At 47.1% G+C, this 23,029-nt stretch overlaps 1 protein-coding gene across 1 annotated transcript in view; it reads left to right on the top strand.

Moving 5' to 3' along the window:
• tle3a (TLE family member 3, transcriptional corepressor a) overlaps positions 1 to 22,194 on the top strand; it is a 25,154-nt gene extending 2,960 nt beyond the window's left edge. The window contains exons 5-21 of the mRNA XM_086108713.1: positions 71 to 115; positions 7,970 to 8,032; positions 8,956 to 9,060; positions 12,436 to 12,637; positions 13,015 to 13,022; positions 15,656 to 15,778; positions 15,850 to 15,900; positions 16,278 to 16,430; positions 16,898 to 17,030; positions 17,165 to 17,340; positions 17,718 to 17,791; positions 17,889 to 18,138; positions 18,626 to 18,873; positions 18,981 to 19,128; positions 19,212 to 19,362; positions 20,397 to 20,473; positions 20,740 to 22,194. Coding sequence (XP_085964839.1) covers positions 71 to 115; positions 7,970 to 8,032; positions 8,956 to 9,060; positions 12,436 to 12,637; positions 13,015 to 13,022; positions 15,656 to 15,778; positions 15,850 to 15,900; positions 16,278 to 16,430; positions 16,898 to 17,030; positions 17,165 to 17,340; positions 17,718 to 17,791; positions 17,889 to 18,138; positions 18,626 to 18,873; positions 18,981 to 19,128; positions 19,212 to 19,362; positions 20,397 to 20,473; positions 20,740 to 20,847 — 2,115 coding nt within the window. The 3' untranslated portion in view covers positions 20,848 to 22,194. The remainder of the gene's footprint in view (positions 1 to 70; positions 116 to 7,969; positions 8,033 to 8,955; positions 9,061 to 12,435; positions 12,638 to 13,014; positions 13,023 to 15,655; positions 15,779 to 15,849; positions 15,901 to 16,277; positions 16,431 to 16,897; positions 17,031 to 17,164; positions 17,341 to 17,717; positions 17,792 to 17,888; positions 18,139 to 18,625; positions 18,874 to 18,980; positions 19,129 to 19,211; positions 19,363 to 20,396; positions 20,474 to 20,739) is intronic.
• The last annotated feature ends 835 nt before the right edge of the window (positions 22,195 to 23,029 follow it).

The raw sequence follows: 23,029 nt of genomic DNA, 5'->3' as shown, positions 1-23,029 counted from the left end.
AACAAGTTGAATATGACTTCCTAGTTGCAACTGTATATCGTACTAAATGTCTCTCCTGTGTGCTTTGCAGTACTATGAGATGTCTTACGGCCTCAACATTGAGATGCACAAACAGGTAGGTGCCCTCTAGGGATTTTTCTGTCTTGGGGGGTGGGGTCATCAAACCTGCTCTGGGACCATGAACTGTGTCCCCACTCATGAGGCGTATCCATTTTTTTGGTCACAATCAACCCAAAACACAATTGCCATCAATCTAGTTGTCAACAGTAGTCTCAAATATTCTATCAATATCTCGTTTGAGGTTGCAAGAATTGCCTCCCGGAGCTGACGTCTGTTGGTTTTTAGTCCCCGCCGCCCCACCTCAAGGATTCTGAAGAAGTCCTCAATAGGGTTGAGGTTAGGGGGCGGGGCTTCCATTCCCGTTCTACTCTGAAAGTTTGTCGCATATTTTGCAGTGTGGCGTTGAATATTACGTTGCATGAGAGTTATTTTACTGTGGGAAGCATGATTGCTCTTTTTATTTCTCTTTTTAAGATATATTAGACAATCCGTTCAAAAAAAACCCTCCCATCTCACTCGGCTTGATTCCCCTGCGTGCTGGGACACGGTGGCCGTCCACCACCGAGCCACAACTCTGGCCATTGGAATTTCATCCAACATTCAAAATCGAACCTCCTCCTCGGTTTATACAACTGTGAATGTCTGAGCCCAATGCAAAAGTGATTCGTGGTGTAAATGCACTCACGCTGCTCTCCAACAAGTTAGAAATCTTGTCTCGGTCAAATATTGTGAGTCTTGTAAGACACCCGCCTGGGAGATCGAAATCCTGGATTTATCTCAACCTGTTGATTAGATTTAAGTAGACTTTAGCTGGCGGGACCTTTGACTTCCTGATTAAAGCGAGCCTATTAACGATCAGGGTCAGGGATGGTCGGTAATTACAGCAAGGAGGACAAAAGTCGTTTTGTCAATGGTTGTACACCGCTCGTTATCGGCCAACTAACTTGTATCTTGGTAGAATGTCCTTTTGTCTAAAGTGTCCGGATCAGAGGGTTCAAAACGAGTCGGGGCCAACAATCTTACATCTTCCACATGTTCCATTTGTCGCTTAACGACGCTCCCATCTCTGGTCCAACTTCAAGATTGATGGTGGGCAGAAGTTTCATGTGTGCTGTGTTCCGTGTTGAAATGATCAGAGCGGAAAACCACAAAATTTTCTATTTTTGTGTGTGGTGTGACACCGTTGGAAGATTTGAGAAAAATCCCCACCGGGTTTAGGTTCTTGACTTAACGTGCCTATCGTTGAGCTTAGCTTGATTCTTCACTTTGTTTTCACTGTGGGTCCGCATCGATCTGTCTGACTGTCTGTCTTTCTGGTTCTTGACTTGGTTTTTGACCTGGTCCTTTACTAATCCTAGACTTGGTTCGGCACATGGCTCTTGACTTTGCCCTTGATTTGTTTTTGACTGGCCCTAGACATGTTTTGATGTAGTTCTTGCCACGTTTATTATTATTATTATCATTTATTAATCCTTGTGTCGACCAGGCTTTGCACATGTTTTGCACTCTCATGCTGTCCCCATCCATAGATATATCATAGCTGCTGTAGCTCTCATCATCTTGCTTCCACACCCTTCAATGGAAATGCGAGCCCAAAACAGCACCGTGGCGCTTGAAGTGCATTAAACACATGGCTTAAGTCCTTCGATTCCCGGGTGTTCAAAGCAGCGCGCTCTCGTCCCTTCCCCCGCTCAGCTAATGACAGTGCCGGAGGCGCGGGGTGATCCATCAGAGTCTGGGCCTTGTGTCACGCTGCCACATGTCTGTCAGACCCAGGGCCACTCAGATAGCTTCTGTCAGGCACTTATCGCCAACCGGGGGGCCGGCGAGGGGGATGGGAGACGAGTAGCAGAATAGAGACTAGTTGGGAGGAGGGGCGACGACTCCCGGCTTTGTGTAAACAGGTTAATCGACTGATCCATTTTAGCAGCTGACTTTTTTCTTTTTATCAGTCCCCTCAAAAGAGCTGCGGGAAGTGCTTGAATAATTCATCAGCGGGGGCCCTAACCTGCTGAACGGCGAGTTTGTGAGCAAACAGTGTGGGCCCCGTCCATACAGCTCACCCAGCTTCTGCATAGGTGGGGGGGGAGTAGATGGCGAGCGTTAACAGGCAAGGCTGGGATGGATTATTGGATGCACACAAGCATATTACTTTCCTGCAAGCAGAATTTATTCCACAGTGAGGAAATCCATTCCTATAACCGTGCCTTGGTTCCTCAAAGCGCGCCGTAATTCACATTTTGGCATGCGTACAGCGGCCCCGACGGACTGAGGCCATGCTGCTATTTGACCGCCCCCACCCTTCCCCCCCTTTGACATCATATATGACGGCTCGGTACATGCGATGGCTGCTGGTAATCACGGTCATCTGTTGCTTGTTACCTCCGTCCGACTGGGCTGTTACCTGCAGTCGTCATTCGGGGCCGGGGAGACAGAGGCTGTGGGATTTTTTTAAATATTTTGCAGCCAAGTAATTATCGCAGCGGGGCCAAAACAAACAGCCAGCCACAGGACTTGTCTGCTGTGTACATACAAGAAGAGGCATGTGGAGGAAAGTGCAAATGGACTACGTCTTGATAAACTCAGCCTGCTGGTTGTAAGGTCCGTTTAGATCAGCCATTTTGCATTTTAACAAACGATTACACCAGAAACCTTCGACTGGGGTTGAGCTGTTTGTAGGGACTTTTATGTGACGCGGATGTTTCACAGCAGCCTGAAAACGCAATGTCACAGTTAAAAACAAAACCAAAATGGGGATTGAGGGGTGTGGGGTGGGGTTGTTGTCGAGTTTGTTGAACACTCTTCCCCTAAGGTGTGCCTTTACCGCACTGCCCATGCATTGAACACAATCACGTTTGCAGAGAATACATGTCATCACATTTGTACGTAGGCTGAATGATTTTGAAAAATAATATGCGACTACATTTTCACGGTCCTCGCCCCATGTATAAAAAAATAAAACACAAGCAATACATCAATCTGTAGTGTAACTAACAATACTTACAATAAACAAGATCAGATTTGTCCCTTCTACTTTTCGTGTTTCATGAAATAGTTTTTGGGGGCCAAAAATACAGATTACTGATTAATTTTAAAAAATGTATTTATTTTCCGTAATTATAAGGACTTTAGTCTGTGTCGTGTTTTTTTTTAAATCACCGATAGTGATACAAAATGTCATATTCAACACATTTGTTTGATTTATGTTGCACTGTATTTAATATTTTTTTTCAACAAAGCATGACTTTAGAATGTGTGTGAAATAGTGATCAATTACTTGCGCTGCTCACCTAAGCAGAGCTTGTAAAAAAAACAAAATAAAATAGACTTTCTTTTGAAGAACAGGTCCATTTCATAACAATTTTCATGGTATGTACTGAAAAAGTATTTCTGTGTCATAAATAAAGAGACCAGTGTTACAAATGGAAATGGTTAGAGTAGCTAAAAGTAAAAACGGTCAGTAAACATTGGCCAAATGGCAAAGATTTTGGCGGACATTTGAAGGACCATAATCGTCCGATTAATCGGTCGGGCCTTAAATTGTACATATACTGTATATATGCACCTCCCCGATTGTTTTGCCTGTGCTCAAGTTTTCGGAAGCCCAAATGAACAATGGCCCTGTTTTTACTCACTCTTTGTCGCAGAAGTGTACGATAATTCTGCACCTGCCCGAGAAACAGGCTGACTAGCGATTCTCGCGTGTTAGGCAATTTGGTGGCCCTTTTAAATCTAACAGGTCAAGTACTGTTTGTCGACAAATCACGGGACCAGTTTTCTCCCCCCACCCCCCACCCCGCCGCCCTTGTTATTTAATCCTAGTCAGTTTCTCGCCTCGCTTCTCCAACTCTGCCGACGGCTCCGGGCAAACACCTCGCTGCGTGCCACTGACAAAGCAGGCCGAGAGTGCTCTTAAAGTGGTGCTACACAAGTCCGAGTACCTGTAATTGTGTAGCGGCGGCGTCAAGCTGGCCTCTCAAGGGCAGAGCTGTCATCTGCTGAAAGTGACAGTAACCGCCCGTTTTTATCTGTCAGCGGCGCGACAACAGGGGGAAAGAAAAACTCCTCCCAGCTCTGCACTGTATCTTTTTTTTTTAAGCATTTGAGTCGAGTTGACACCTTGTGTGCGTATTTGCATGTTCGTGCGCGAGTGTGCTGCCAGTTGCTGAGGGCCCAGCGGATGAGCCACCTCCTGACCTCTGCGGGCCAGCTGTCACGTTGACGCTAAGCTACGGAGGAACGGGGGCCGTGCGCTCAAGGCCTTCTCACAAATCCCGTCAAATGTTGGGCCGCTATTGACATGGCTTATCTGGACAAACAGGGATTACGCAGGCTCGGTTGCGTTTCAGCCATTTCTGAAGGCCCTTCTTGAGCTCTGTCCCAAGCACGCACTCGAGTGCGTTAATACAGAGGCTCATAAAAGCCTTTATCTAACCGGCGTCATTGCTTGTTGATCAGCTTTATTCTTTTATAGGGGTCAATGTCTTTCTTCTATGCAGACGGTTATCTAGCGTGTTGTCTTAAGGACTATTGTATCCCGCGGGTCTGATAAGCACATCTGGGCTACAAATTAGAATTGTTACACCATAGTTCCGCTTAGAATGGCAAACCGTTTCTCGTATCATGCGTTTGTCACCATGGAGGCGTGATGGCGATTGTTTAGTCATGTAAACAGTGTGATGTCATACTTGGCAATCATTTATCCAAACAAGATCGCAACGCGTTACTGTACGGAGCTGTCAATGTTAACATCATTTGTCAACCAGAAAGACAAATAGAATTGGGGATGAATTTTTAAACATTTTATTATTATTATAATTTTTTTTTGAAAAGTCATCCTCCATTGTATTTTTAAAGAAGCAAGCAATATACACTCATCACAAAAAGTTGGGGATATTTGGCTTTCGGGTGAGATTTATGGAAAATGTACAAAGTTCACACGACAGGGATCACATCATGAAAGCAAGACATTTAAGGAGAAGGATGAACTGGTGATTTCCTCATCTCAAACAATTGATTGAAACAAAAGTTAACAACAATGGTGGGTACGCCCCAACAAAAAATGTCAACGTCTCACTAACTCGTCACATGCCCTTGAGCATCAATTACAGCTTGACAATGACGTCTTATGCTGTTCACAAGTCGGCTCATTGTCTGCTGCGGCGTGGCATCCCACTCTTCCCGAAAGATACTTCCGTCTGAGAATGTCCCGTTTGAAGCATCACAATGTCAAGGTGCTGTTGATGCGTTGTTAGGCGTCGTCTTGGTCTCATGATGTCAAAATGTGAACGGCATGATGAGGACGAGTGTTGAAACAGCAGCTCTAACTGAACCAGGACGTTCATTGGCGGATTCAAGGATCCAAACGCCTGTTGTGAATTTTTGCCCGTAAGATCCTTGTTAGAGAACGGCAACTTGTGCAAAAAGTTACCGAAACATTTAATAGTTGGACATGTGTTTTCAAAAGCTTAGAGAAGGTCTCATTGAATTCACCTGGAAAGGCTTGAATACATTTTAGGCTCGTCCTGAAATGTCACCCGAAAGCCAAATATTCCTAACTTTATGTGAGTAGTACATGAATCGATATTACAATAAACAATATCTGATTGATGATGCATAAATGTTTTGGTTTCCTTACTCAGGCCTCCATTAGCTCAGACAAAAGCAAATGAACCGTAATTTAATATGAAAGACATCTTATTTATCGACTTCAATTAGTATTAACTCACTCACAAGAACTTTGGCTTACAGTTTTTTCCTAAACGTTCACTATGACAACTTCGCAAATTTCTACAAATCAAGTGTGGCATAAAACATATGCCAGTAAGTCATAAATCAGATTACAAAACGAATGCAAACTAATCGGTGGCGTCAATTCCATTTATTTGTGTTTTATGAAGCAATGACATGTAACCATGTGGACCGCACCTCTGAAGAAATTAACAAGACTAGGCTTGCCAACTTTGATGCCATCAAAAAAATGAGTGTACAGCGCAACCAAAGTGAATCTCTCCAAATTGCAGCCCAATTTATAAATTGCATTTTATGACACTGCGATGGGTGGCCCAGTGGCCGAGTGCTTTGCTTGTCAACCTCACAGTGCAGAGGGTGTGGGTTCGATCCCGGCTCCGGTCTTCCGTGTGGGGTTTGCATGTTCTCTCCGGGCCTGCGTGGGTTTTCTCCAGGTACTCCGGTTTCCTCCCAAATTCCAAAAACATGCACGGCAGGCTGATTGAACACTCAAAATTGTCCCTCGGTGTGAGCGTGGATGGTTGTTCATCTCTGTGTGCCCTGCGATTGGCTGGCAACCGGTTCAGGGTGTCCCGCACCTACTGCCCGAAGACGGCTTGGATAGGCTCCAGCACCCCCCGTGACCCTAGTGAGGATAAAGCGAATTGGAAAATGGATGGATGGATGGACACTGCGATGTAGATTTGAGTTTGACTCATTGTTCAGGTCGAAATACAATCCACTTTCTGTCACTGTACAAGAAAAAAGGTATGTCTGTATGTAAAAAAACAAAAACAAAACAAAACACATTGCTGAACAAGATAAAGCCCGGTCAAACCCCCCCCCCCCCCCCCCCCCAAAAAATCCTATATTTCCATCTGGCTGGCCATGCTAAGTGGCTCTTCATGTTGCAGCTTGGGTCAGCGGGTCTCGTTGTGTTGCACATTACTCCCCAATCTCTCTGGCGCTGCTCAGAGGTAATACATCAGGCTGCCAAAACAGCCTGGCATTTCTGCCATGTGTCATAAATAAGCTGGCGGTCCTGCGAAGCACACTTTTTGTGTGCCTGTGTGCGTGTGTGTGTCCAAATGAAAAATCGGAGCAAATCCCTGTGATGTGTTTGTGTTCTGCAGTGGCCCTGGGATGAACTGCAGCTCATAAATTCCATAGATGATGTAGCTTTGGCACTGTTATTTTTCTGCTCCCAGTGCAGAGCTTGAACCTGAACACTCTCATCTTCCATCCCTGGAAGAAAAGAGCAGGCAGAGCAAGCCAGCTGTGCAGTGTTTTTACAAGGGAGGGGGAGTGGATGCCCCCCCCCATCCCTCGGCACACCTCTTCCTCCCCCCACTGCTCCTCTTTCTCTTTCTCTCTCTCTCGCCCTCTCGGTTTTTTTTCTTTTAAACCCAGCATTCATTTTGCAGCATTCATGTGATCGACAGGCCGAAAATTCAATTTAATGACCTGCCTCCAAGCACGTAATATGATTTTAAAGCCTGTTACGGTCAAGGAGAGGTTCCATTTGCATAATGATCCCAGCAAGATAGGGCTGTAGCCGTTGCCATGGCGCTTGCGGGACAGGCGGAGGAATGGAGGCAGGCCTCTGTGAATGGATGGGGGAAGGCGGGGGGGGGGGGGCACACTTGCTTTGCACTGACAAATGGACCAGGAAAAAGGCAGCATCGCCTCCCGTAGTATTGATAAGTTTACCATGTGTTCCCTTCGAGGTCGTTCCGCTGTGTCATTTTTACACGATGTCCGAAATGCCACATGTAAGCAACGCATCGAATTTGCTTTGTGGGGGGGGGGGGGGGGGCACTTTGCGGGAATGCGGTCGCGCGGTTGAACGTGGACGTTAAGTGCGGGACGGTGCACTCTCCGGCGAGGGGGGAGCGAGAGAGGATCCTCTCAATCCGGCAGCACTCTGCCCGGCTGCCGCCTCATATCCGTTTAGCATGGAGTGCACTCTCAGCACAGCTGTGCTCCATCCCCCTGGGCTCGCCTAATGTTTTAAATCTTTCAAATGTCAATATCACGCTGTTTAGAGGATGTTGAGTCAAGCACTTCTGATTGCCGCTGTAATTGACTTAATCGGCGTCAACATTAAAGGCGGGGTTACGCGAAGCCACTGTCTGGCTCATCTTTTCACGTCTCCTTTTGCTCCTCTGTTGTCTTCCAGACGGAGATTGCCAAACGGCTCAACGCCATTTTAGCTCAAATCATGCCTTTCCTGTCGCAAGAGGTAAGCTGCGAATGGAGCCCTCAAAACGCCGTCACGTTACACTTTTGAGATACTTGATGCCTAGATTGTAGCACTTCACGTCGAATATGCAGTTGGAACCTCTGAAGTCGAACACGGGAACGCTGGCCGAGCTTCCGTTTGTTTGCAGCACTAATTTCAAAGCAACTTTGGACAATGGACATACAAATGATTCATTCCGCCTTCAAACTTTCATCAGGAAGATTTTTAACTGCACAGGCGCTGTTTTGAACTCTCATTTCAACACTCGTTAACTGTTAAACAAGAATAAGTTAACCTCTGTCAACATTACAACCTAAAAACATGACACCTTAAAAGGGGACGTGTTTTGACAATTCCATCCCTTTTCCAGGTGCCTTATAAAATGTCTCTTGACCTGTTTTGGTCAAGAATTTCAGCACACTGGTGTTTTTTTTTTCTGTTGACACACTGAATTTTAATGACAGTAAAAGCATCTGTTGTCGTTACTCGCGGAGGTGGCACATCATCATCCAGCCACCTAATTGCACACCACACACTCAATTTGTACAGCGGATACCTCACCAAACACACTTTTGAGTCTGCTTTTTTCACTCGTATATTCTTCTCCGAACTATAACCTTGTTGAAGCGCGTTGTCATTTTGGGGCTAAAAACAAAAAGGGCCCCAAAATCAAACCAATGTGATGCTCTGCAGTGAGGTCAGGACCACTATTTGAATTCCAAAGTTTTGTGCGATATTTTTCCCCATTTCCACCCCCTCCAAATGTATTAATCCAATTTCAAATGGATGAACTGAAGAGGTTCCACTCCACTTCAATATTTTGCAAAGAGCATTTGCGATGACATTTTAAATGAAATCAAAGTGGGCGGATTCCGAGATGAGCGCGCGTGTCCTCATGCTTGTGTGTTCATGTCGTCCCACAGCACCAACAGCAGGTTGCTCAGGCAGTGGAACGGGCAAAGCAGGTCACTATGACTGAGCTGAATGCCATCATCGGGGTACGTGGACTTCCCAATCTGCCTCTCACCGTGTGTACCCCCTTTTTATTCATTTTTTCAAAAAAACAAATTGGTTTGTGCCTGTAAGGCACAATACATGTTTGTGAATGCTTTTCATGTATCCTATGTTGCCAACTGTTGATGCTATACCTCTTGAAATTAATTGATGCAGCTTTGAACATAATGGCACTATATCTCTCTATCTATCTATCGCATATCATTTGTTTTTCCAATTTCACGCAGCCCCAGAACATATTTATGTGTTGATGCTTCTGGATAAATTCCAGAGCTGCATAGGCTACAAGTGGAGCTCTGAACTCCCGCTTCGGTCTCTGTGGCGTCTTCACTGCCTTGTTATGCATTTATAAATGAGAGCCTGAGAGCTCTCGAGAATCCTCCTCTCGGCTCGGTATTGCTTTAATTGGTTAAGGTTTTAACGAGGAGCCTCATCCTTCACTGCTGACCTGGATCGCAGTGGGAATGAAAAGGCAGGGGGGGGGGGTGAGCACAATCACGGCCGGCTGAAGCTGAGGCAGCGCACGCGGCAATTGGCCATCCACGCCTCCGCGTCCATCGCCGCCTTCAATACGCCATCTGTTCCTCATTGATCAGCACCCTCCAACCGCCGCCGTGATTGGTTTCACCTTTGCGCTGTCGGTGATCGACTCCACTCGCAGAGTCTTTAGCGGAGGCTGGCCCCGCAGGCTGATTGGATGATTGCAGCCACGTATTGGAATTCCATTGATGCCCCCTTTGGGGACTTTTGGTTCCAGGATGATTTTTCCCCACAGAATTTTTCTGAGTGAGTGTCTTGAAACTATGGATTTTTGTCCCCATTGGGCTGAGCCAGATGTTTTACTACACTTCAAGAAGGGTGCTTGGTGTTGATGAAGCAGTAGTGATCCGAAGCTACGCCGCTTTATCTGCCACCCAGCTTTGACTTTTTTTTTTTGTCATCAATTCGGTGTGAAGGAGTCAAAAGGTGCCGCGGTCATAGGTGATTGTTCGGCATGTTTGATTGCGATTGTTAGGGATCACACCCGATACCAGGAGTAGTTGCTCTCTCATACTCAGAGATACAAAGTACGCCACCTTGAGAACCAAAGAGCAAATTTCACTTCACACCATGACAGTTAATTGTGAAAAAGGCCCCATTGTCTTTCTGACGGAAGTATCGGTGGCTGGTATCGGTAAACATCATTACTCCCCGATACCTTGAAATCAGGCCGCTATCGGCCCAATCCAGTACCTGGTGTTGGTACTTACAAAGAAATTGTCGGAAAAAATCAATTAGAAGAACACTTTTGCGCGGTTATTGAAATTTTTTGCGGCTTTATCAGTGACTACATTGCGGTCCTACCAGCATTTTTTTTTGGGTCCCGTATGCTGCGTTGTGTTCTTGTTTGGCACCTACCCTACATTAAGAAGCATTCAGGCCCCCGCCCGTGACCCGCTGGCCGCTCATGGCGCGTTGGTGATGTAGCTGCTGTATGTTTTACGAACACCTTCCCATCCGTTATTCATTGAGGAGAAGCTCTGCAAGGCATGCCAAAATCCTCATGCATATTGTAAAGCAAGGTCGGGTGAAAGAGCATGCCAGGCAGCCTTCAGGAGATGGCCGCATGTCTTATTGATGGTGCTGAGGGCCATTAATAGGATGCAAGTAGGGCAGCTGCACGTGTCGAGATGGCTGCGAGTGGTTCCGGTTTGAGTTGCTAATAGACCAAATGTCAACTTAGCCCGGATGTACCTTTCCTGAAGTGTGTGCAAATGTATTTTTAATTTATGTTAAAATGAAGGTCAGTTGTGTTTTTGCGCGTGCACACAGAACAATAGTGCAATGCACCAGAAAGCTGTCAGAGTGAATCCAGCTAGTACATAAGCGATAACGTGTCGTTTTATCTGATGTGAAGAAAGAATGTCTTTATCATGGAAGATTGAATTTGAAGAAACCAAATAGACTCCTTTATTTATTATTGTCATCATTAATGGTCCTCTAATGAGGGCGCTTGCTGATCAGCCATGCATATTGGCCATTGGTGGCTCATTAAACACAATGAGCAAGGATTGCCCCCCACCCCCCTGCTGACGACCCTTAATTCCCCTCACGGACACAATATTATAAACACACTTGCTCTCCTATTTTTTTTTTTCCCCCTCTGGCTCTACCTCGCTGTCCTGGAGGCAGTTGGTAATGACGTTGACATAGTCTCTGCCCTGTAGTGCGAATGACGGGGTTGCAAAGTCAAGTCATGCCAGCCATTTCCCAATGCAGGCCTCTCGATTTCCAGGACAGGTCCTGCAGGATGAATGAAGCAATTAACACAAAACCTCGGCGGTCTGCTGTTTCACCTCCCCGATCTTTCGTGCTCGATATTGGTGAAGTGGCGATAATGGCCGCTGATTGAAGCCATTCTTGTAAAAGCGAGAAGGCGCCCGTCGTAACGGCGGCTGAATTATTCAGCTGGCTCACAGACGGGTAATAAATTGCTGATGTTTTTATTGGTGTCTCAGCTGAGTATTATTTAACCTTCCTTTAAACTGCTTACTTCCATGCTAAGGGGCTTTTAACTCCCATCCATTTCCCTGTGCCTCTCAAATATTGATGGCGAATATGGGAGGGAGTGAGTGCCAGCGTGGGACCCCCCGCTCGTGGCTCCCACAGCAGCCCTCCCGACGCACACAAAACGCACACTCCAAACACTCCAAGTGAGACGGCTGCAGTGCCAGCTCTTGGCACTTCGCGTCGGTTCCGTCTTTTTAAGTGTGCCCGTGCAAATGATTCATGTTCTGTTAATCCGGGAACATGAATATGATGGGGGGGGGGGGGGGGGCGTAAAAAGAGGCTGCTTGGAAGAAAATCTTTTTTGGAAGTGTTTTTAAAATCAGGTAGTTGTTCAAACCGCAGGCTGACAGATTCCTACGCTTCCTCGCATTGCTTAAGTCTTTGCTCATGGGTGGCGCAGAGGAGCATTAAGTGCTGCGGTGCTGCTGCGCACTCGTTTACCTGAAGTCAAATGTTTACTCTCCATTAAGTGCAGGTCGACTCAAAGTGGCTCTTTGTCGTTACTGTTTCTCTCACTCGAGATGCTGCTCCTGCAGCACAATCAAGCGTCGTGCTCCACGAGTCTCATGCATTAGTTTTGTTAAAATAAAAAAAAAATTTAAAGGCGGGGGAGGCGGGGGTGAACACAAGTCACTGTTTCTCCTCTCATGGGTGCAAAGCTACGGTTGGCACAGTCCAGAAATAGCACCGCCTGGAGTCACATTCTGATCCCGCCGGTAATAGAATGCGTCAATGTGTTAAGATCATCAACAGATCAGCCTTAGTTCCGTTTAGTACGTGCGCTCGACTTGCCTTTTCCCTCTGACCCACTTGGTGTCTCGCGTGTCGACTCTCAGCAGCAGCAGCTGCAGGCGCAGCACCTCTCCCACGCCGCTCACGGGCCTCCCGTCCAGCTGCCCCCGCACCCTTCCGGCCTGCAACCTCCCGGCATCCCTCCCGTGGCGGGCTCGGGATCGGGCCTGCTTGCGCTCGGAGCCCTCGGCAGCCAAGCCCACCTTTCGGTAAAGGATGAGAAGAACCACCACGATCTGGAACACAGAGGTGAGGTCCAATTAGCGACGCCCCCGACGTGTAGACGAATGTCGCGACGGCTGCGTGGATGTTCAACGAGGGTAAAACATCTCACGGCGGAGCGCTCCTCCGTCTCTCTAGAGCAGTCGCGGGGCCCTTAGGTGATGAGCACATCCTGTCTGTTCACATTCTGTCGAGGTAATGAGCTGATACATTCCCAGCCCATGACTGCATAAGCGATTCAACGGCTTTAGCAAGCCGATAAGTGAGGCATCATGCCCTCAAGTTGATTCTCGCACATTCTGCCGGGGGGGTCTGTTATGATACGCTAACTGGCTTCTTTTTCCTTCTTTATGCTTGACTTCATCTTCTTCGTCGTGACCGCCATGGCCATGTTTGCCGCACAGAGAGCACGGTGAGTGTGAAAGGAACAATGACTTTTTCATCCTCAGCATAGTTGGTGTTTTTTTTTTTTTAAGACTAAAGCAGTGGGATCCATAGGAAGCACAGTAATGTGCTTAACACATCTGCGTCCAAGTTCTGAGGTTGGAGTTAAGAATTTGGGCTCTGTCAAGTTTTTCCAGACAAATTGAAATCTCGAGTTACTAATGTCATTTGTTTGGCCACCCCCATTCTCAAACACAAACATTCACCGACAGTCTGAAATGACTGGAAATGCATTCCATCCATAGAACGGCGTTCTATTTGCTTTACTTTGATGATTCCGTCTGGAAAATAGTGGGCAATATAGAAGGAGGTGAAAACACAATTCATGATGATGAAAGCGCAGTGGGTCCACAAGCACACCCACTGCGTTGTCGTTTTGGGTACGGAATATTGATGACGCTCACTTTGGTTACTGCTCGCCCGATATGCTCACCGCCACCATCCACAACGCAAGCACAGCTTTTGCGGTGCATTGTGGGATGCGGTGGCCTATTTAGTCAACAGAGACACTTGAAACAAGGAGCTAATTATTCAAAGCTTCAAGTTCCGAGCCTTCCGCAGCCATGCGTGATGCTGTTCGTAGACTGGAAATAACGACACTTTTTTTTTTTTTTTTAAATGTTGGTCATCTAGGGTGTCTATAAATCGAGCTTGCACTGCACTGTCTTTCAAGTGAATTGAAGACTATAAATAACAATGAATTTTCCATCATCGTGAACTGTTGTTTGTTTGTACGTGCGCTACGATCGCTTTGGCAAACGTTCCCGGCCGGCCTCTTGCCTAAAGTCAACAGCTATGGGCTCCAGCTCACCTGCGACTGTAATCAGAGCAAGCAAGATAGAAAATGCCTTACAATGTTGAAAGATGGAGGGAGGGAAAAAAAAGTCTCCATTCACAGATCTAATGGAGTCTTGCTTGCCTCATGCTGACCCCTCCACAAAGTTCAGTGCAATTCTGTCAACTCGAGGTGCTCAGGGAAGGGCCAGAAGCAGAGACGGCCCGGATGGACTCTCACAGCTGGCCTGGGAGCGGCTTGGGATCCTCCCGGTGGAGCCGGAAGAGACGAAGTAGACGGACGTCAAGGCTGCTCCGGCAAGCGGCTTGTAAAAAATGGACGCATCCAAAGTAGTTTTTGCATTTTCTCATCCAATGACAAAACAAATGGAAAACCTTTGAGAGGGAAGATAACAAAGTTAAGAAGTGATGTGAAATGAGGTTGATCATGGAAATCCAAAGTGTTTAAATCCACGAGGGAAATGACTGGTGGTACCATGCCGCAGAGATTACAAGCCATGTCATTCCATGACAATTCTTGAATGACGTGGACATCCCTTGTCTTAAAGGATTTATTTGATCCCTTCTGTTTACCAGTTCGTTCCCTCTTCCCTCTCCCGCTTGGCATGTGATGAATATTTAGAGGCACAAATGGGAAAGTGTTTTGATTTCCTCATGGGCGGACCTTCCCGGGCGTTTAATTTGAATGGCTGCGATCGCTGATGGCTTGCGATGGGTGGCTGAGATCTGTCGGCTCAATGGGTTCGGTCATGTCTGAAGAAATGTCACTCCCGGGGCGATTAGCGGGACTTTTTTGTTTTGTTTGTTTCTGCGCCCTCGTCCTAGGTCATCTGATAGCCCGGTGGTGACTTTGGTTAATGAGTCACGCTAAGCGTCCCTTTAAAGGTCCGTCATTATCCAGACGGTGGCTCGTTGCCCGGGCTGCCAGTCCGTCGGTCATTGTTCACTTCTCCAGCCTGCCGCTGACTTGTCCACATTATAGCTTTTGTTCCACGCGGGGAATGGGGGGGCGCCGCTGGACTCCTGCCCAGTTCCTCCCATTCAGTTGGCGTCTGGAGTGCGCCGTCTATGTTTGTGTGGGCGCGCGGGCTCCACCGAGAAGCACCGGCCGCTGTCCCACGGTGCCGTGGCCACTGGCAACGTTGGAGGTTGTCTTTCTGCCTCAAAAGGCCGAGCTGACACGGCGCCCGAGCACAGTGCGGCAATCAATGGCCGCCACATCCACATTCTCTCCTCCCCGCGCGCTCTCACGCTTAGCCTGAGTGACGGCAGAGAAAAGGCCCTCTGTTCAGCCACAACACTCTGCTCATGTCCCCGTGAGGTTGTTTGTTGTCCAGCTCTGAGGAGGAGGGAGCCCCCGGCTTAGAAAACAAGCCATCCTCCTTTCAGCTCAGATAATGGCCCATTCTGTTGTGTGGCCAGAGACAGGCTTGTGTGTGTGTGTGTGTGTGTGTGTGTGTGTGTGTGTGTGTGTGTGTGTGTGTGTGTGTGTGTGTGTGTGTGTGTGTGTGTGTGTGTGTGTGTGTGTGTGTGTGTGTGTGTGTGTGTGTGTGTGTGTGTGTGTGTGTGTGTGTGTGTGTGTGTGTGTGTGTGTGAGAGATTGGGCTTGGCTGGTGTCAGGGTACACTTTGGTGCTGGCTCACAGCTGCATTTTAAGAGTCTTCGACATCCATAATTGCGCAAATGAGACGCTTTTAGTGTTTGCCTTGGCACGGGGCGTGTTCCCTGTGAGCAACTTGTAACAGATGAATGATTCACTGGTAGATGAAAAGCTAATAAAGCCTTTGTTTGCCTTTCTGCTTTCAGAATAACTCAATATCGCCATCCGAAAGCTTACGCACAGCCAGCGAGAAGCACCGCAGCTCCTCCGACTACAGTTTGGACTCCAAGAAGCGCAAAGTGGAGGAGAAGGACAGCATGAGCAGATATGTACGTCTGTGAAAAAGAGACGATGTGCATCAAAGATTTCTTGAACTCACACGTGCTCTTCATCGTAACAGGACAGCGATGGAGAGAAAAGTGATGACTTGGTGGTCGATGTTTCCAATGAGGTGAGCAAACGGCTTATTATCTCACTCGCTCCCAAAGACGTTTTTTGACGTCTTTTCAGACTTGGTCTATAATTGGCTGGTACTGAATGAGTTAGTGGCTCTTTTTGCCAAACCGTTAAAGTCGGACATGGGCAAAGTAAACGATGGAGTAACGGGGGGTGGGGTCACAATTTTTTTGCTAGCACTATTGGGGGGGGGGGGCGTGTTTGAGAAAAAGTACATTTTATCTGAAATGTGGCTGAAATAAAAGGATGAAATGTGTGCACTTTTAAGATCGGTGTTGTGGTGGCGACTCTTCCATGGCTGACAAATGAATCGAGGACATGGGTTGCCCATCCTAGATTGAAATGACGTTAACTGTGGCCGCCTTTCTCCAGGACCCGGCCACGCCTCGGGCCAGCCCAGCACACTCGCCGCCCGAGAATGGCATTGATAAGCCCCGCCCCCCCAAGAAGGACACACCCAACAGCCCCGCGTCAGTGGCGTCCTCCGGAAGCACCCCATCCTCCAAGGCCAAGGAGCTCAGTCACGTAAGGCGCGGTGGAGTCGCTTCAAAGTAGGCCAGAAAGGGGTTTAAAAGCGCCAGCGAAGGGATGCGTCCGAATAAAAATAGGACGTTTTTGGCAGTGGATTAGGTAATAGCTGTCTCTGCTCTAAGTGCATGACTAAACATCAGGGATAATATTGTCCCGAATCAGGATCAGTCAGGTCGCCGCTGTTAATAGCTCAATGTATTTAACGATTCTGGGATTTTTTTTCCCCCTTCCCCCTCTGCCTCACTGGAAGATTAAAGCCAAAGCAGTAAAAGGATAAAAAGTGGCTATCCCCATTGTGGCTGTAATAGGTTTTAGAATAAATAGCAGTTTATGGCTCTGCAGGACTGTAAGCGTTGTCAGAATTAGACTGGATTAAGTTGAGTTTGCTCTCAAATCGTCAGTCTGAACGCTGCCCAGCTTCCCAGATTGTGAACACTCTCGCGCCGTCGTTCCCTCGACAGAATGACAAATCCTCCACGCCTGGCCTCAAATCCAACACCCCCACCCCGCGAAATGATGCCCCCACCCCTGGCACCAGCTCCACTCCTGGGCTCAGACCCATCCTGGGCAAACCACCAGGCATGGAGGCTCTTGGTAGGTAACATTCTCCTCTCTCTCTCTCGACATTGTAAAACGCCGCTTGGCTTTCCCATCCTGTTTGTGCTCAATCTGCTGTTACGTCACATGCTATTGCTAATGCGACGCGCCGCCGCTTCCTTTGTCTACAGCAGCCCCAGCCTTGCGTACACCTCTGTCCATCGCAGGCTCCTACCCCACGCCTTTTGCCATGATGGGTCATCACGAAATGAACGGAGGCCTGACGAGCCCCGGTGTGTATGCCGGTCTCCACATTTCCCCTCAGATGAGCGCAGCAGCCGCCGCAGCTTACGGACGCTCCCCCATGGTAACGCATCCTCTTGTCTTGACAATTTGGCTCCGAATGTCTGGAGAGTGCATATTGATAACGTTTTACCGAGGAACATATTTTATTGTTGTAGTCGTATTTTTTTTTTGATATGTGTCAGAAGCTCAGATATCATCAAACTGATCCGCGATGCACATTTACTGGTTTCTTTTAAATTTCAGAAAAAGACACGTAACCAAAAGTTGTATTTTGTTTTGTCTGTCCAGAAGCATGTTGTTCCCTTGAATTGCAAATCAATTCTGGATCTGGCTAAATCTTCCTTTTCGCTGCGGCTAATCATTCATTTCACAGGTGACAATGGTTGAAGCCCGATTTGAGGTCTTGAATAATCTTGCTTCTATTTGGTTCTCTCTCAGGGTTTTGATCCTCACACCCACATGAGAGCCCCGGGACTTCAAGCGAGCCTCACCTCCATCTCAGGAGGCAAACCGTAAGTATTACAGCTTATTTATTGCAGCGGTGCTAAACCCCCACCTCGTAAGGTCAGGTCAACAGTAAATCGAAAACCTTTTTTCCCCTCCCTCCAGCGCTTATTCATTCCACGTGAGTGCCGACGGCCAGATGCAGCCTGTGCCTTTCCCGCCCGACGCCCTGATCGGCCCCGGAATCCCACGCCACGCTCGTCAGATCAACACACTGAGTCACGGCGAGGTGGTGTGCGCCGTAACCATCAGCAACCCCACACGCCACGTCTACACGGGTGGCAAAGGCTGTGTGAAAATCTGGGATATCAGCCAACCTGGCAGCAAGAGTCCCGTGTCCCAACTGGACTGTCTGGTGAGGCGCGCCGCTGATTCACCACTCACTCATCGCGTGCGTTTCCACAACAGAGTTTGTTGTTTTGACAGGTACGAGCTGTTTCAACAAACGCTCGGTCCGTTAGCAGTCGGATGATCTTTTGTTTCGTGCAGGGGCCACGCCAGACACACCCACACACTGCGCTGACAGCTTCACTTTTAACAGCCAAAAAAAAAGAAGCGAGCTTTCATTCAATAATATGCCCTCTCGACCGCAACATTTTGAAGGAAGGAGCCGATAACTATTACATGACATTTTGCGAAGAATATCAACACAACAAAGGAGACGCGACCGTACATATCTGTTGAAAAGCGAGCCGACTAGCTCTGAGAAGTACTCGTATTGATTTGTTATGACAGCTGTTTTTTTTTTTTTTTTTTTTTGCCACCCACTTCTTTCTAAATCTCCCCGAAGCCGCCCAGCCTCGCGCACGCATTGATTGGCTTTTGTGTCCTGTGTGCAACAGAACAGGGATAACTACATCCGCTCGTGTAAGCTGCTGCCCGATGGCCGCACATTGATCGTGGGAGGCGAGGCCAGCACGTTGACCATCTGGGATCTGGCCTCTCAGACGCCGCGTATCAAAGCTGAGCTCACCTCCTCCGCGCCGGCGTGCTACGCCTTGGCCATCAGCCCCGACGCCAAAGTCTGCTTCTCCTGCTGCAGTGATGGAAATATTGCCGTGTGGGACCTCCACAATCAAACTCTTGTCAGGTGGGAAGAAAGCCACTGCTTGCGTAGGCCGCTTCTAGACAGCATTTAATTTTTTTTTTTTTTAATAGGAGACATGTGTCATGTTTGTCTTTTTCTTTTGCTCGTAGGCAGTTCCAGGGTCACACGGATGGCGCGAGCTGCATCGACATATCCCACGACGGCACTAAGCTATGGACAGGCGGCCTCGACAACACGGTTCGCTCGTGGGATCTGAGGGAGGGTCGACAGCTGCAGCAGCACGACTTCACCTCGCAGGTACGACAAGCGGGCCAATGCCAACAAAAGGCCCGACGAGGGAATCTTTGCTCATTGAATCCACGCGGCGATTCCGCTTGCAGATCTTCTCACTCGGCTACTGCCCGACTGGCGAGTGGCTGGCTGTGGGCATGGAGAGCAGCAACGTGGAAGTGCTGCACCACTCCAAACCAGACAAGTATCAGCTGCACCTGCACGAGAGCTGCGTACTCTCCCTCAAGTTCGCCTACTGCGGTATGAATGCACACAATAAGCAAGGGGAGACCGTAAACATATTGTCACTGTCTGTCTGAAGTCTTGTAACACGAACTGCTAAACTAATTGTCACTTATATTGAATGTCTAAATGGTTTTTTTTGTTGGTTTTGGGCGATAAAGTGAAAACAGTAAGGTTTACGTACGCTTGTTTTGTTAAAACTCGATCCCTGCAAATGCTTTGTTGCGGAAGGACGCTCATCAGTCATGGAGGCAAGTTTTCCCTGCACATTATTTTCCGCCTATTACAAGGGGTTGGCCCAGTCTTTGATTTATTTTATCGCCCATTGCTCGAAGACCTTTAAAAAAGAGGTTGTGAAGATGTTTTGTGAAGTATTTGGTCGGGGGACATGACCACAGACTTTAATGTGCACGGCTGGTCTTGTGTTTGGACTGTTTGAATCAACGAAAGCGTAATGAATTGCCGAAAATATTTTACCATATTAAATAGGACTGAATAATTTTGAAAAATAATCCCATTATGATTTCTTTTATTCCCTCGCAATATTGCGTTGTTTTTTTATTTATCAGGTCCTCTTTTATTTCTTTATTTTAACAAATTCAAGCAATAAATTAATCTCTGTTAAAATGACATCAGATTTATGATACATAAGCGTTTGGGTTTTATAGATTAGTCTTATGCTACAATAAAGGCACTTTATTCACAGACTAATATGAAAGATGCTTAATGTAGCTTCATCAGTTCCAGTTGTTTGCTTACAAAACAGTTTATTTGCACTCTTTAAAGCGCTCACTACGACAGCTTCACCAAATTCAATCCAAAATGTATCGCCTAAACCATAAGTGAGTGTGCAATGATATACGATAAAAAGTCAAATAGCAGCACGAAAGAAGCGCTGTTTGGAAAATCAAGCGAGCACTATTTTTTTTTTTTAAATCGTGGTTTTGCTAGATAAGAGGATGCCACCAGACAGTGACGGCATCTTTATTTATTTATTTACTTCGGTCGGGTGGAATTCATCTCTCCACCCCCCCCCCCCCCCCCCCCCACAGGGAAATGGTTTGTTAGCACTGGGAAGGACAACCTGCTGAACGCTTGGAGGACTCCCTACGGCGCCAGCATATTCCAGGTATGCGATCAATATTTTCTTTCTGTAGCTGCTCCAAAAGCACGTACATGTTTGAACTAAGAGGGAGGTCGCCGCGACCGCCGTCCGCTCCCCTTTCAGTCAAACCCGAGTTATTGACTCGACAAATAAGTGGCTTGGAAGGCGAGCCAGGCCGCCGCTTGACAATCGCTGCAATCTAATATTTGCACTGTCGTCACCCGATCTCCCTCCCTCCACTTGAAATGATGCATCCGAGCCTGAAATGCTGCTCTTTGTTGTCTTGACAGTCCAAGGAATCCTCATCTGTCCTGAGCTGCGACATCTCCACGGATGACAAGTACATCGTGACGGGCTCTGGTGACAAGAAGGCCACAGTGTATGAAGTGATCTACTGAGAGCGGAGCGCTTAGGCCGCCGCGCTCGGGACCGGCCGGCGCGCGCCTCCTCCGCGGACCCCCCCCTCACAGACAGCGTGGATGTTGCCTGCAGCCCCCCTCATGGACGGACAGCCAGGAGGTTTGGCAGTGCCAGACCAAGGTGGACTTTTTTTTCTGGGCCCCACCCCCCCGGATGTTGTGATCTTTGGCACTGCACCTCCTCACTCATCCAAGTAACACTTGTACAGCGAGAGTGGTTCCCAAAGGCACTAAGAAGAAAATAATGTTTTGCTGGGAGTTTTTTTGGGGTGGGGGGGGGGGTTGTTTCTCGGATATTACTTCTAATTTTTAATGTGGGAATAAAGTTCCATGACACAGCAAGAAGCGGCGCTTCGCTCTGGAATTTTTCATTGGAGGTCCTGTGAAAAGTGTACATAATGGAGTTAAAAAAAAAGGCCTTTTTATAGATTTATATTTGGGTGTCCAATTACGCTTGTGATGGTTCTTTCTTGTTCTGTGTTTTTCTTTTCCCTCCGGGGATGAAAATTAGATTAGGACTTTGTAAGAGGATATTCTATTCCCCCCCCCCCCCATCCCCTGCTCTTTTTTTTCCACAATGGATGGATGACCTTTACAGAAATCTAATTTTTAAAAGATTTTTTTAACCCCCTCTCCTGAAAAACAACCTTTCCCCCCCTCACTGGAATTTGCTTTTAAAACAGAACACAACAAAGTGTTGACCGGTGGATTTTAGCGGTGGATAATTCGAAAAAAAAATTGTCTGACTGGAAGCGGGAAAACCGTTGGTCTGTGCTACTTTTTCGCTCAATCTCGGGGGGAGGAACCCCCCCCGCCCCCAACTCGGTGAAGACCTCACTGTGGACTCTGGCTGCTTTCAATAACATTCAAATGGATTATCTACTGAAGGACTGATGGCTTTTACGGCGAAGCAGCTGGGTCTTGATTTTTTTTTTTCCAGCCTGTTGATGTGACGCTTCATTGCCTCGTTCAACAAAGTCATCCGTCTAAATGGTCCTTTCTCTTGCTTGCTGGTTGTTATTTTTTATTTTTTTTAAATGCTTCGTGACTGATATGCAAGTCTTACGGTGGCAAGTAAACGTCATCAGCACATATGACAATTTGCGTATGCTGTTTGCTTTCCGCGATATTTCATAATATTCCACCACAACCCGCCCATAGAGGACAATTGTCTCGCCGTAAACGCATTCGAACTCGCATTCATGTCGTCATCCTTGAAGGCTGTACAGTTGGCAGTTGTTGAGAAGTCAATAAACTGTTTTCGTATAAAAGAGGAAAAAAAAAGCACTATGGCTGTGACTGCTGATGTGCGTATTGCGAGGACAATGGAGTACGGAGTAGTTTTTCGATCATTTAGTGCCATTGTGAGAGACAAGGGGGCCTCTCTGGATTGAGGTTTAGGAACTTTTCTCGTAGGAAAGGTACGAATTTGAAAAACTGCTAAGAGTTGACTTGATGTCACATTTAAACCGACTTTATATATACTTTGTATCCCATCAGGGGTTACAAAGGATTCGTGGTCATCTGTGTGCTACAGAGCTTATTTATATGCATGCTTTTATTTGGATCAAATTTAGTGTTTGTCACTGTGCTTCAGCTCTCATGGGCTGATCTCTGATTCAGATTTCTTTTTTTCTTTTTTTTTTTAATAATTCACTCAAGATACTTAGATTTGAGCTGACCTTCTTCATGGAATTTGTTCTGGTGCATAAACAATAAAGGACAAAACAATTCATAACCGGGGAAAATGTAGAGCGCAAGTGAATTAAAATCGCATCCGAAAGGACATTTTTCTGGGAGATGTGTTCAGATTTAGTTTGGAAGAAAAACGAGTCTTTCCTGTTTTGACATTTTGCCAAACAATTCCATTCCCAAAGCAATATTTCTCCGGACGTGCATACTCAATTTTTCAGAGAACATTTATTTGTCCCATAAATCGGGGAAATTTGCGATCAGCAAATGTGAAGAAATGTGCATGAATGTGTTGGCTCGATAGAAATGGTTCGAATGCTGTAAAATAGACTCTATTGTTGTAATAAGAACCTGATAAACGGTCCACCGTAGTGACCGCGGTCCCTGAAAGTATTAAGAATGGTGAAAAAGCTTTTCATTTTTCATTGATGTGTTGACCACAGTGTCTTACCGTCCGCTGCTACTTGCC

Source organism: Hippocampus guttulatus, chromosome 4 (assembly GCF_054856545.1).
Source record: "Hippocampus guttulatus isolate MCC_2025c chromosome 4, RoL_Hgut_1.0, whole genome shotgun sequence".
In the NCBI taxonomy this organism is placed as follows: Eukaryota; Metazoa; Chordata; class Actinopteri; order Syngnathiformes; family Syngnathidae; genus Hippocampus; species Hippocampus guttulatus.
This window is presented reverse-complemented; position numbering and strand designations above follow the sequence as displayed.